Source organism: Serinus canaria, chromosome W (genome assembly GCF_022539315.1).
Source record: "Serinus canaria isolate serCan28SL12 chromosome W, serCan2020, whole genome shotgun sequence".
NCBI lineage: Eukaryota > Metazoa > Chordata > Aves > Passeriformes > Fringillidae > Serinus > Serinus canaria.
In genome coordinates this window covers 13,452,551-13,466,514 of record NC_066342.1, presented here as the reverse complement: position 1 = coordinate 13,466,514, position 13,964 = coordinate 13,452,551, and the positions used below count along the sequence as shown (strand labels likewise).

At 38.0% G+C, this 13,964-nt stretch overlaps 1 protein-coding gene across 6 annotated transcripts in view; it reads left to right on the top strand.

Moving 5' to 3' along the window:
- The window catches only part of LOC103824654 (nipped-B-like protein), a 176,156-nt gene extending 171,989 nt beyond the window's left edge, over window positions 1-4,167 (top strand). For 5 of the 6 annotated variants that reach the window (XM_050986312.1, XM_050986310.1, XM_050986311.1 and 2 more), the window contains 3 exons: window positions 83-257; window positions 895-1,080; window positions 1,643-4,167. In XM_050986312.1, coding sequence (XP_050842269.1) covers window positions 83-257; window positions 895-1,080; window positions 1,643-2,008 — 727 coding nt within the window. In that variant the 3' untranslated portion in view covers window positions 2,009-4,167. Of the gene's footprint in view, window positions 1-82; window positions 258-894; window positions 1,122-1,642 lie in introns of all 6 variants that reach the window. The other variant, XM_050986314.1, reaches the window with a different exon arrangement.
- The last annotated feature ends 9,797 nt before the right edge of the window (window positions 4,168-13,964 follow it).

The window sequence follows — 13,964 nt, the reverse complement described above, 5'->3', positions numbered from 1 at the left end:
GAATCTTTTTAAAAGCTTTTCCTTGAAATTGTTTTGGACTTTGCTTAAAAGCTTTTTCTTCTCTTTTGTTCTCTTTAAACAGTAAAATTCAGAAATATTCTCCATCTGAATCTGCAAAAGTGTATGATAAAGCTATAAACAGGAAGACAGGTGTACATTTCCATCCAAAACAAACTCTGGATTTTCTGCGGAGTGATATGGCTAATTCTAAGATCACTGAAGAAGTGAAGAGGAGTATAGTAAAACAGTACTTAGACGTAAGTAAAGTTGCTTTGCAGAAAATCTGAAATCCTTTCAAACTAGGTAACACAGTGTAAACTTGAAAGTAGATGCTGATGTATTGGAAGAAGATTTCAAAATATTATGTTTCTGGTAATCTTTTCCGATGTGTATATGATAACTCACAATTTCCTTTCAGGATGTTTAGCAGTATTACCTTTCAAAGTATTCTAATAAATTTAAACACAATAAAAATTAATTTCAACTGAAGGATATTTATTTTTGCAGAGTATTTTCTAATTTCTGGTATCCATCATGTATAACTCTACCATATAACTTGTTCACTTTATCCCTGACTGTTTCTGTCATAGGAACAGAGACGAGATCTAGTGTATTAACCCTTTTTTTTTTCTTTTTTCTTTTCCAATTCTTAAAAATATTAACTAGAGAAAACTTGGAATTTTGCAAACACAGGAAGAAAGCTTTTACTTATCTACTAGAAAATGAAAGTAAAATGTTTGTAGAACAAAGTACAAGCTGTTAAAGTTTGAAGTTTTCTGCCATTTGTTTTACACTGTTTAACTTTTCGTTTGTTTTTTATTTAATGTGATACGAATGTCCGTTTTTAAAGTTTGAATGTAAACTGATCTGTTTTTTGGGGGGTTTATTTAATAGTTCAAGCTCCTTATGGAACATTTGGATCCTGATGAAGAGGAAGAAGATGGAGAGGTGTCAGCTAGCACAAATGCTCGGAACAAAGCAATTACCTCACTTCTTGGAGGAGGCAGCCCTAAAAACAATGCAGCTGAGACAGAGGATGATGAAAGTGATGGGGAGGATAGAGGAGGAGGCACTTCAGGGGTGAGGCGGAGGAGGAGTCAACGTATTTCACAGCGTATTACGTAAAATTATTTTTATGTGATTATAAATGTCAGTCTATTATATTAAATGTACACCAAGTAATGTAATCGACATGAAAGAAAGCATTTTGTAGATAGAGATTCTCTACTTAACCATTTATACAAGTTTTGTAGAAAGTTTAACAGAAAAGACAATAAAAAAAAACACAAACTAGAAAATGAGATTTATCCCATATAAAAATTTATTAATTTTCTTTGGAATGTACTGTGTGTTATCCTTTTTATTGTTGCCAAGTTTTTATGTAGCTTTATGATTCGTGTGTATATATAATTTTATATATCAATAAGAGGTAAAGACACGGGTACAAATTAAGAGTATGTGGTTTTACAAGGATATGTTAACCCCTTGGCGCTGGCGGTCGCGGTGCGTCTCATTGCCGGCAATGGAATGTGTGCCGGGGATTCCCAACTCCCGGCGTCAAGGGATTAAAAGCAATAAAAGCAATAATTTCACTAAAGTTCTTTTGTGTAACACTTGGTCTTTTTTCCCCCCAATGTTTTAGTCATTGAGAAGGTCAAAACGAAATTCAGACTCTACAGAGTTGGCAGCACAGATGAATGAAAGTGTTGATGTCATGGATGTCATCGCTATTTGCTGTCCAAAGTACAAAGACCGACCACAAATTGCAAGAGTAGTACAGAAAACCAGCAATGGCTTCAGTGTTCAGTGGATGGCAGGCTCCTACAGTGGCTCCTGGACTGAGGCCAAGCGCCGTGATGGCCGCAAACTGGTGCCTTGGGTAGACACTATTAAAGAGTCAGACATTATTTACAAAAAAATTGCTCTAACGAGTGCTAATAAGCTGACTAATAAAGTTGTTCAAAATTTACGATCACTGTATGCTGCCAAGGATGGAACTTCCAGCTAATGAATTTGTACACACAGCCAAATTTACAGGAATTGAAATAACAGAAAATCTTGAGAAATCAACTTTCTGGAAAAAAAAATAAAAATCAGTTAAATGAAGAGTAAGAATGGAATCTGGGATGCAAGAAAAAGAAGGAAATATTTGGTAAACATTTATGTGGGAGCTTCCTTCGCTGTTGTGCAGCAGAAACTTCTCAGTTCATTTTTACTCCCACTGTATTATAGTTTAAAAAATTGTTTATACCTTGAAAAAAACCTTTCTGTTAAAAAAAAAATAAACAAGTGAATGTTGGAAATTAGTCTGTTATGTTCTTAATAAAGTGTTCTTGGAGTTTAACCTAGCAGCGGATGGCTTTCTTTAGCGTAGCCCAGTTTCCAGGGAAGCATTGTTTTTACAGGCTGTAAAGTGGCAGAATCTCCCAGATATATAATTTTTTCTGTTGAAGAAAAAAAAAAAACACAAACGCATGCAGTATCTATGACCTATCTGCAGGAGAAGTTTTTGTAAATGTAGATTTTGATGTATTAGGTCACCCTGAAATAATACAAGAAAAGAGATCCCCAGCAAATCTGGTGGAATGAATACTGCAATAAATTTTTTTACTTCTCTTTGTTACTTGTCTGTTTCCATTTGAATTTCTTATTGTAAAGATCTGTTTAAATCCATTTTTATTATTTGCAGTCTTTTATGTAAAATTTACTATACTAGTGCTTTTCAAAACAAGACAAAATATTGTTTATACAGTTTTATAGGCTTTCTGAATAATTGATATCTTTTTATTTTTATCCCTTGAAGGGTGTAAACACAAGTTAACTCCAGGGGTTTATTGTATCCTGCAGTATTTAGTATTAACTATATGATTTAGCACTGTGCCAAACACATTTTCAAGAGTACATTTTGATATAAAAAGAAAATATAGTTTATTCCTTGTATGCTTCAATTTCTTTATAATGCTGTCTAAATGGTAATTTATGATAGTTTAAATTTGGGGAAAGCTGAATGACTATTTTGCTTGGGCTAACTGGCCATGTACGCATTTCTCTGGGTTAATATAGAGAGGCTTGTGTCAAGGGGAGGTAGCTACCAGTATCTGAGGAGTGAATGGGTATGAGTCTGGGCAATTATGCTACCTTCCTTCACAAATGAAATTTTTAAAAAATGTTTGTATATTAGCCTATTTTTTTTACTAATTGAAACATGTTTTCACATTTTGTAAATTGAAAAAGTACTATTGAAAGCTTTCAGAAGCATTTGTTTTGACTATGTTGCCACAAGCCTTTCAAAAGCAGTTTGCCTTTCCAGAGAGTAACAAAACCAGCAGATTTGCAAACAAAAAAATCTAAAACAACTGAACTTTTTAGGGACATATAAACCCTGCTGTATTTTCAAATATGTTTATCTAAAGCAGTTGTTCCTTATTAAGTAAATCTTTCTCTTATGTTTATTTTCTTTTATGAATTTAATATGTGATAGGAGGCTGTTTTTATTAAACTAGCTTGCGGAATTCTAATACATTATTTGATTTGTGAGGAATAGTATCAGTATTCCAAAATATTCTCATGTACAGAAAAGCATTAAACCGAACTGATTAATAACTCCTCAGAATCTAGTTAGTAATTGTTCCCATGGGAAATGCCTTTTGACTGTTTCACCACTGGAATTTTTCTAAACAGAAATATTTTCTCACCTTCTTGTTTTCACAGTTAATGGTGTTTTCTTCACCATGCAAAAAGCCACATCTTATGCTAAAATGGGTGTTGTTAAAGCAGGGAGAAGCAGAAAAAGCAGAAGTCACCCCTGCAGTTCTGGAAGCAGGACATTTTTGTACCAAACAATGAAATACTGTATTTCTCAGGGCTAGGAGTGGCTTTTATAGTGGGAGTTTCATACTTTGAGAATATGTTGCATGATATGTCACATTACTAGTAGAAAGAGTTAAAAATACTTCACCAGGAAACTACTGAATGATTAAGAAAAAGAATTTCAAACAGATGCAGTCTAAAATGAAGTTGTCACTAGTCTGTTAGACATTTCTGATGCTATTTATATTACAGAATCTTATTTTTAATAGGTAATACAGATGTTTCCTTGTTCATAAACAATTTGTTTCCTGGTCATGTGACTTTCCCAATAGCAAAGAGTGGCTTTTTTATTTCAAATTGTTTGGTATTTATTAGAATAAAAGTATCAGAAATAAATTATAATTAAACAATAGAAACCTGAAGTCTAAAGCTGTCTTAGTTGAAAGGATGTGGACAATTACTATATTGTGTAATATGTCAAAGGGCATACATGGTCCTTGATAGTATCTGTTAGCTATAGTAAATAATATAAACTTATAAAATTAATTCTAGACTATTGAATAAGATTTTCACTAGTTAAGAGTTGAATTTTCCCCTTCTGTACTACCCAGAGTAATATATAACTTTGTTTTGCCTATCACAAGCATTCAGATTACTTAATGTGGGAAAAAAAGGTAGCAGAGTTCATTTTTGGGAAATAAATTCCTGTTAGCTATGTATAACATGGGCTGATTATTTTCAGAGACTTGAAATAGAAAGCCCAAGGCTGCAGCTGTAATCTATGCAGTGCGCTCAGTCTCTGAGTAGTAGTCGTGGGTTTTACCAACATGAACGTTCCCACATTATTGACAACAGCACATACCAAGATGAGGGGTTTTTTAACATTAAAAAAAAAAAGTTTTTAATTAAGTGCTGCATTGCAGTAATTGACACAACATTTTATCCCTTTGTGTTTACATAGCCTTATAGTATTTTTTTCACTGTATGGCTATAGATTTTTACATACATAACTATAACTATTATTGGGGTTTTTTTTTCTTTGAGTACAAGTTCTGTTCATGGAAACTTGTTGCAATAGCTTACCTAACAAAGGGATATTTTCAAGCTTTTAGAATTAACCCAAACCATATTGTACTCTTTAAGAAAAGACAGACAATTCCACAATCTAAATAAATAATAATTATTATCTCAAATCTTCCACTTCAGTGCTGTAAAATTGCAGAAAAATTATTATTTTCATTATCTGCAGGTATTAAAAAAATCACAATTGTTTATGACAAAACTAATTATAAGTAATTATTTTTCTAAATGATTCAGTATGCCCTTCTGTATTTTTTTAAGTTCTCTATTGCTTATATTAATGGCTCCCAACATGTATAAAGGTAGGCATGGACAATATTTTGCAGAAATATTTTAGTGAGGTGTGGCCATTAAAAAGCTATTTAAAATTTAAATCAAACTGGAGCCTTTGTTTTGCTGTTGTGTCACCAGTGAGGGTATTGTCACTGTGAAATAATTGGATTGTGCTAAACATTAGCTCTAACACAAAGTACCTTTTAAGACTGAAATAGTTCTTAAATGTATTTGTGGCTCATGACAAAAAAAGATTGTGATCGGGTCTGACTCATCTGGTGTTAGTGAAACAGGATGTTCCGCCTAAATGCAGGTGTTAATGCTCTAGGGTAGTGAATGGATCAGTTCAATTGATCCTTACTGTAAAGATAAAACATTTTAACTCCGAGCCACAGACAGATATTAATGGAGTTGAACTCAAAGATTTTTGTTATGTGCCCAGCACTCTGAAGTCTCATGTGATAGACAGAAATAGCAAGAACCCAAGGCACAAATTTTTTTCCACTCACTGAAGAGCCTCACTGTCATGGTTTAACAAAGCCCCGAATGGATGCTCACTCACTTTCCCTTGGGGAAATGGGGAGAAAATCAGAAGGGTAAAAGTGAGAAAACTCTTGGGTTGAGAGAATGTCAGTTTTGTAAAAGCACACAAGCAAAGCAAAACAAGAAATTCATTGAGCCCTTCCCAAGGGCAGGCAGGTGTTCAGCCACCTCCAGGAGAGCAGGGCCCCATCCTGTGGAACAGTGACTTGGGAAGATGAACGCCATCACTCCAAATGTCCCCCCCCTTTCTCCTTCTTTCCCCATTATATATACTAAGCATGATGTCACATAGTCTGGAATATCCCTTTGGTTAGTTGGGGTCACCTGTCCAGGCTGTGTCCCCTCCCAACCTCCCATGTACTAGTCCCCTCCCCAATTTGGCTGTACAAGGAGCAGAAAAGCCTTGTATCTGTGTAAGTGCTGTTCAGCAATAATGAAAACATCCCTGAATTATCAACATGACAAGTCCAAAAACAGAATGGCAAGTCTTTTTCAGTGACTATTTTAAAAAATTGTTTTGACTTCAAAAGAGCTTTTCTCCATAACTATACTTAGTGAAGCTGTGCTGAAAGGCTCATACTTTTGTTTTGAAAAAAAAGGTAGCCTAGTTCCTAAAAGCTAATACAGGGATTTAACTGATTTCCACCTCCCCACGGGATCGACTATTAAACAGAATACTACTTCTGTGTTTGTAAGGTAGCCTGTCTTCTGGAAGCTGTAGTTATGAGCACTAAACCATTTCACATGGCTTTAACTGCCAGGTTTGGATGTAAACCCCCTGAATTTTTTTTTTGTCAGTTTATTTTCAAAGCACTTCCTTCTTACCCTTCTCTCAATCCCCTGGGGAAGTACCTTGATGTGACTGTCTTTGTCATCAAGGAGAACTCTAACACAGAGAGTGTAGAAGAGATTTCTGATTTCATGAAAATCATAGTAGTCTTTTATAGTTGTAAAAGTACTTGTGTTCTGCAGTCACTAATTTTAGTTTTTCCTTTCTCACCATTCAAGTCAGGATGTGTATTGCTGGCTAAGGAAGTTCTCAGCGGCGATAATTCATCACATGACAAACTATTCTGGTCTGATTTTAGCCATATGTGGTGGGGACATAAGGTTTTGCTATATCAGGGGGTGAAAGATCCTGCCACACTGTCCAAAACTACTAGTTGGAAATATAAATGCACATAGGAATATTTACACATTTTATAAAATTCTTTGTTCCAACCAGCTTAGTAGGAGGTCAGAAAACTCAAAATTTTAACCAAAAAAATGTTTTAGAACTCATCACCATTTGTGATTATTTGATGTGAGAAATGCAGCCCACTCCTCAGTTGAATTTTTAGAAATTTAATGAAGGGCAATAAGGGACAAAATCGATAAAGCATAAGTCACAGCCCTGGGTGTGTAGCCATAGCCAGAGGCACACCGGCTAACCATAGCAACCCTTCTTATAGACCCTTTCTATTGCATTGGTCAAATACATATTCATAAGGATTACGCATATTCAAACATTTATTTGAACTTGTTCACATGTTCCAGGAACTCTTTAATGTGGCCCCTCCTCTGATCTGCCTTTTATAGAGCATGTGCAGTAATCTTGGATATGGTTTTGAGGGTCATGTGTCACCCCCCCCAACGGCCCACTGTTCCATGGTTTTAGCAGGTGACAGTCATTGATAGTTGAAGTGTCAGTAGCAGGGGCCCTCATGACACCTGTTCCTCAAATGTTATCTGACCACACAGATGGTTTAGCTATTTCAGTCATTGCAAGTTAACCACAAGTACTCTAAATCAACATCAGTTACTTTACAAATGTGTCTGAGTTATTTTAATTATTGCCAGTTAGCCACAAAAATCAAAGCATTAGTTATTATTTCACAACTATAGCTACTTCTGCAAAAGTTAACATTATATTATAATGCACAGCACATAGTATCCACTTTAATATTTGTGAAAGCCAAAACTATGTGTTTATCATATTTGACTAAACTTGTGCCCAGCTGTCAGAGATTTCCGGAAAGGCAGAAATTTATTCCTTAAATAATTTATTCATTAAATAATTTACTCCTCAAAAAATTCTGTCTGCCATGTTCTCAAAGTATCAGTTGTGAAAAATGACAATCACTTGTTTTAAAATTTTAGAAGTTTAATAGTAATAAAATGGTTGTAAAAAGAGTAGTACAAATTAGAGCAATAAGAATTTGGACAATCAGAGTTAGGACAATAAAGGACAATAAAAAGCAAAGAATTACGAATGTTTGGATGCTTTCCTCAAAAAAGTATGTCTGCTAACAAAGGATTAACCCTTAAATCAATAGCCTGTTGCATATTCATATATCTCATACATGATGCAAACATTCCTTTCAAACAAAGGGTGGTTTTGGGTTATTGTCAACTTCTCCCCCTTCATCTTGTTTGGCTCCATGGAGTCTGAAAGGAGGTAGAAGAAGCCTGGTTCTTCCCAATAAGGAGGCAATAATTCTTCTTTTTGGGTTTCAGTGTATTGTTGCTGTTATCTCTGTGTGAAGAATTTCTTGATTATCTTTTCCATTCCTTGATCTAGTTAGAAAAGTATCTTACATCACAGTTTCTGTTTTAATATTATGTTGCAGCCTAAAACTATATTTAACACACCACTTAAAAAGATTAATACAGCATAACTTTCGAACATAACACATATAATATTCACTTTAGTATTTGCGAAAAGCCAATCATATAGTATGCATTTTTCACATCAATGGTATTTTAAAACCAAAACACCACAAGGAAGGGGGGAGATTGTGTTCTTGTCTTAATTTTAGACAATTTTATGAGGCAGAAACTCTGAAATAAGTTACCTCCCTTTAGTTTTCAACCTCTCTCCTCTACCAATACGGAAACCTCTAAGGTAACCTCCATTGGTTACCAATAAGGTAACCAATAACCTCTCTCCTCTCTCCAATAAGGAGAGATAAATGTGAAAATATATAAGTGAAAAAATAACAGTTTACTAAAATAAAATAGCAATAACCAAGATATACAAAGGTGCTGAGTCACGTGCCTCCCCCCAGAAACAAAGAAAACAAGATGGCAGCCACCCAGGCAGCCCATGTGGCCCAGAGGACAAAAGACAAGATGGCAGAGTCCCATCTCTGGACCACATGGCTGAGAGAGAGAACAAAGGAAGCAACATGGCAAGCGATCCTCTGTGTTTAAAGCAAACAAACACCCTCCCCACCACAAACAAACAAAACAGCAGGGAGCAGGGGAAAAACAAAACCTGGGAAAAATATTTTTGTCCAAAATGAGTCAATGCTGCTGGGGTGCTGGCACAGGCTCCCATGTAGTTGCTTGGCAGGCTTTCTCTCTGCAGTGCGCCGGTGAAAAAGTGGTGGACCGTCCCACCCTCCCCACCCCTTTGGCAAATGGCAGGTGGCAGCAGTGAAGGCACTGCAAAATTCTCCAGAGCCCAGAGAAAACAAGAGTGCTCTGTGTCTCCTTTGCCCATTTTTAAAGGGACCCTGCACCTCTCCCCTTTTGAGTAAAACACAGAGGTTTTGCTTCCAACTCCAAGTCTTAAAGAGACAGTAAAAAACTTGCATGGGCTGATGTAGAGAAGATATGGAATACACAGTTTGCAGTCACCCTTAGACTATCTCATATTCCTATAACCAGGAGAGTTCTGAACTAGAAAGCAAATTTCCTTTGAAGGTATTGCTCTATTTGAGAGACTCAGGATTCTTTTAATTCCCTTCATATTGAAATGTTGCTGGATATGGTAAATTTGGGGGGTTGAGCACTAGGAGTCAGGGAAACTGAGCAAGAGCACAGAGACCGAGCAGGACCCAGCAGTTCTTGTGTGTGGGGCTGACATGGTGATAGGGTTACCAGAGCAAGTGTAGGAGGGAGATTTAAACAGTTCCAGGGAAGAGGGTGGGCAAACAGGGCAGGGTAGCACAGTTTGCTCACAGGAAGGGCCAACCAACCACCCATATTAGAACCACTGCCAGCAAAAAAGCATGAAAGGTGTCAGGAATTGGAGACTCCTGTGGTGGTGCATCCTCCCCCCCCCCACCCACCCCGCGTTACAATCCACAGCCATGAAGACAAGAGTAACCCGGATTCTTATTAATGGATTCCTTGGGGCAGATTAGAGTGAAACAACATTGAATGATCAGTGTTTGCAAATATATATATATATAGGGTTTATTTTAGAACAATTTGATTGCAATGGAAAGCAGGTATGCAGCTGTTTTGGTTATTATTATCTATAGTAATATAGCAATATATAAAAGTAACACAATGTATAAGGAAAGGAAAGTGAAGGGAAGAAAGGATAAAATTAGAAAAGATCTCACCACCTGTGGACCTTGTGACGAGACTTGGTAGTTGCAATCACAAAGAGGCTACCAAACCTGATAAAACCAGAAGACAAGGATATTGCAAAATACCAAAAGGAACTTCATGTCCCTCGGAAAGAAGTTGAAGGGATCAGTAACATAGGTAGTGTTCTTTATTCTCCCTCTTGGAGGCTGTGACCTAAGAAGGAGATGAATGGATCAGGTGAATGACTAGGTACCCAGCAGGTGCCATGCTCAGGGATTTGGGTTCTATGATCTGGGACATGCCCTGTGTATTTTAAGATGTCTTTTGACATAATTTGACATTTCTTTAGTAGTCCCTTAGTTTAGTAATCTCAGGCAGAGCTCTGACACAGAGACAGACTTCTGAAGATTTATAAAGGCAGCAAATGACTAATATGTGCCACTTTATTACTCTCTGAGTCCCTTAATAATCAAGATACCATATTAAAGAACAAAGATTTTTCAAAGTGGTATCTTGAGCTTTTTCCTTTTCCTGTTCCTTTTTAAATTATTTTGGTTCCTTGGTGGTTTTTTTTTGGTTGGTGATGGGTATTGTTTTCAGTGACTCTTTTTGTTGTTGTGGGTTTTGTTGGTTTAGGTTTGTTTGGTTTTTTGTTAATTTCCTGGAAGAGTTTTTGTTTCCTGGAAGACATTTGTTTTACTTGGGTTTTTTAAGCTTTCTGACTGAAGCTCCCAAAGAAACCAAAGATGAAAGCATATATTAAGATGTCAAATGTGTGGAATAAAGTACAAAATATAGAAAAAATGTTTAAGACATAAAAAACATATCTAAATTCAAGCTTCTAAGCATGTGTACATGATTAAACCAAATAAAAGAATCTTATGCTTAAAGCTGTGAAATTTCAGTCTCTTGGAGACAGATGGAAATGTCTCACTACTAAACTGTTAAAGGAAATTTAGGTTTCTTCATGTCACTGAAAACCAGGAAATAAACTCTCCAAAGAGTTTATTAGGTTAGAAAGCCAACATTACTTTATTCAGCATGCTGGGCACATGGGGAATCGCTCCACCAAAATGCACGTCCAGTAACCAAACAGACCAGGTTTTATTCATGAAACTAACACTACACTTCTATTACATATTCAGCACATTTCCCAAATACATGCATATATGCTCATTATTTTTGTGGACTTATTTGGATATGAGTAGAGATCTTTTGAGGGTCTTTGGTGGTCATTTGGGAACACCCCATTCCCCAGATTTCCCTTTTATATTTCCAGATCTTCTAATGAATCTTCTCTCCTTGAGAGTATCTCAAAAATGTGGTCAGGTCACGATGCACTTCTCTTTTTCTTTACTCCAGTACTCTCTCTTTGTTCTCAAAACTAAGACATCTACTAGTACATATTTATCACTGATATAAGTAAACAAGGAAGCATTAGCTGGCACAAGACAGTCACAGATGTAGGGTGTTAACAGAAAGCCACAGTAATCTCTGGCATTTTTACTAAGCACTGTATGGAACAAAACTAAGCATTAACCACTAATATAGGGATCGCGTAGTATTGTGCTAAAGTTAAAAGAATTTTCTGACATCTTCCCCCACTGCTGCATAGACTACTTCTTAAAGAAATCTAAATTGTTTGGTAACAAGGTGAGACTCCAAAAGAGATTTACTGTGCCTTAGGAATATAAAAATTGCTGCAGCTCATGCCACTTGAGCCATTCTAAAAATTCAACCATTCTTTTTAAAACACTTTTTCTCCATTTTTCTATTAGGGTTTTCTAACTGAGTATGCATGAGATTCTATAGATTATCTTTTTACCATTTCCTTCCTGTCCTGGTTTAGGGCAAATTTGGGAGACAATCCCCAAAGGGGGCCCCTCTAGAAAGCAAACCCATATGGCCCCTCCCCCCAACCGGTTCGGGAAGAATTCCTCGGAGACAAGTGGAAAGAACCTGTTTATTTAACAGGCACAGCACCCCCCACCACACAAAATGAACAATACCGGATGACACCACTAGTTCACACTCTGAAAAAGATGACAAATTCAGAAAGTCTCTCTTGGGGGTGGTCGCTCTGTTATCAGTCCCTCCGGCGCTGGGGCAGCTGCTGCAGCCACAAGGTGCAAACTCTCGGTGTTCCCAGATCCCAGTCCGGAGCAGTTTCGAGTAGGTCCAAACAGGAAAGGAGAAAGAGTCCAGGAAAAAATTTGGACTGTTTAGCTAAACTAACTAATGAGAAGAAGCAAAAAGCAAGAGCAAGCAGAAGCAAAGCAGAAGCAGAGCAGAAGCAAGAGCAAAGCAAAAAGCAGGGCAAAAAGCAAAAGCAGCACTATGTACTGTACTGTCTGTATGTCCCACCAGCCGTGGGGGAGCAGCTGATAAGAAGCCAAAACAAAACTTTCTCTCTTCAGAGACAGTCTTGAAGGCACAGAACATAATATCCAGCATAAACAGCACATACGAATGGGGATATAAGCATCCTAACATCACCCTAGGACATTCCACCCCTTATCCCCATATCGTCAACATACTACCACACATTATGCATTTTATTCACATAAAACTTCCATCTGCTTGCCCAAAAATTACAAGCAATACCCATCATGCCCTCATCACATCCGCACACCGGACGACTGAATCCAGGCCCCATACTACAGAGCTGCAGGATTCCCCACTTTCACTTTACTCACTCAAAACTCCATCTTTCACTTGCTCAGACCTTCAACACCTACACATTTCTTTCTATCTCATGTCTGCACAGTTTAGTGCACAGACAATGGCAATAACATCTAGCAAACAGTGATATTTGCATATCACTCTCACCCCACAATCAGATCTCCCTGAGGTACACATCGTGTCGTTCCATCTCTTTGCATTACCCACCATGTGCAACCTGGTCCCTGAGCAAAGACAACCCCACGGATGGGTTTGTCTGTACTCGAGGCAGAATTGATCCACACGGTCCTCCCTAACAAACCTCTGACATGTACCACAGGGACTTTATCTCCATCTGTTATATTCAGGGACTCAGACTGGTCAGGACCTGCTCGGTTGGTGGAACCTCTGGTGTTAACTAACCAGGTAGCCTTTACTAAATGCTGCTCCCAATTTTTGAAAGATCCCCCACCCAAGGCTTTCAGCTGGGTTTTCAGTAGTCCATTGTACCTCTCTACTTTCCCTGCAGCTGGTGCATGGTAGGGGATATGGTACACCCACTCAATGCAATGTTCCCTAGCCCAGGTGTTGATAAGGCTGTTCTTGAAATGAGTCCCATTGTCTGACTCAATCCTCTCAGGGGTACCATGCCTCCAAAGGACCTGCTTTTCAAGGCCCAGGATGGTGTTACGGGCAGTAGCATGAGACACAGGGAAGGTTTCCAGCCATCCCGTGGTGGCTTCTACCATTGTGAGCACGTAGCGCTTGCCTTGGCGTGTCTGGGGCAGTGTGATGTAGTCAATCTGCCAGGCCTCCCCATACTTATACTTGGACCACCGTCACCATAGGGGCTTCACTCGGTTAGCTTGCTTGATGGCAGCACGTCTCACAGTCATGGATGACCTGAGAAATACTGTCCATGGTTAGATCCACCCCTCGGTCTCATACCCAATTAAAGGTGGCATCCCTGCCCTGACGGCCTGAGGCATCATGGGCCCACCAAGCTAGGAATAACTGTCCCTTGTGTTCCCAATCTAGGTCTGTCTTTGACACCTCTGTCTTTGCAGCCCAGTCTACCTGCTCATTGTGTTGGTGCTCCCCATTAGCTCTACTCTTGGGGACATGGGCATCTACATGGCGGGCTTTCACAGGTAGTTTCTCTACCCTAATAGCAATGTCTTCCAACTCTTCAGCAGCCCAAATTGGTTTTCCCCTACGCTGCCAATTGGCCTCTTTTCACCTCTCCAGCCATCCCCACAGAGCATTAGCTACCATCCATGAATCAGTGTAAAGGT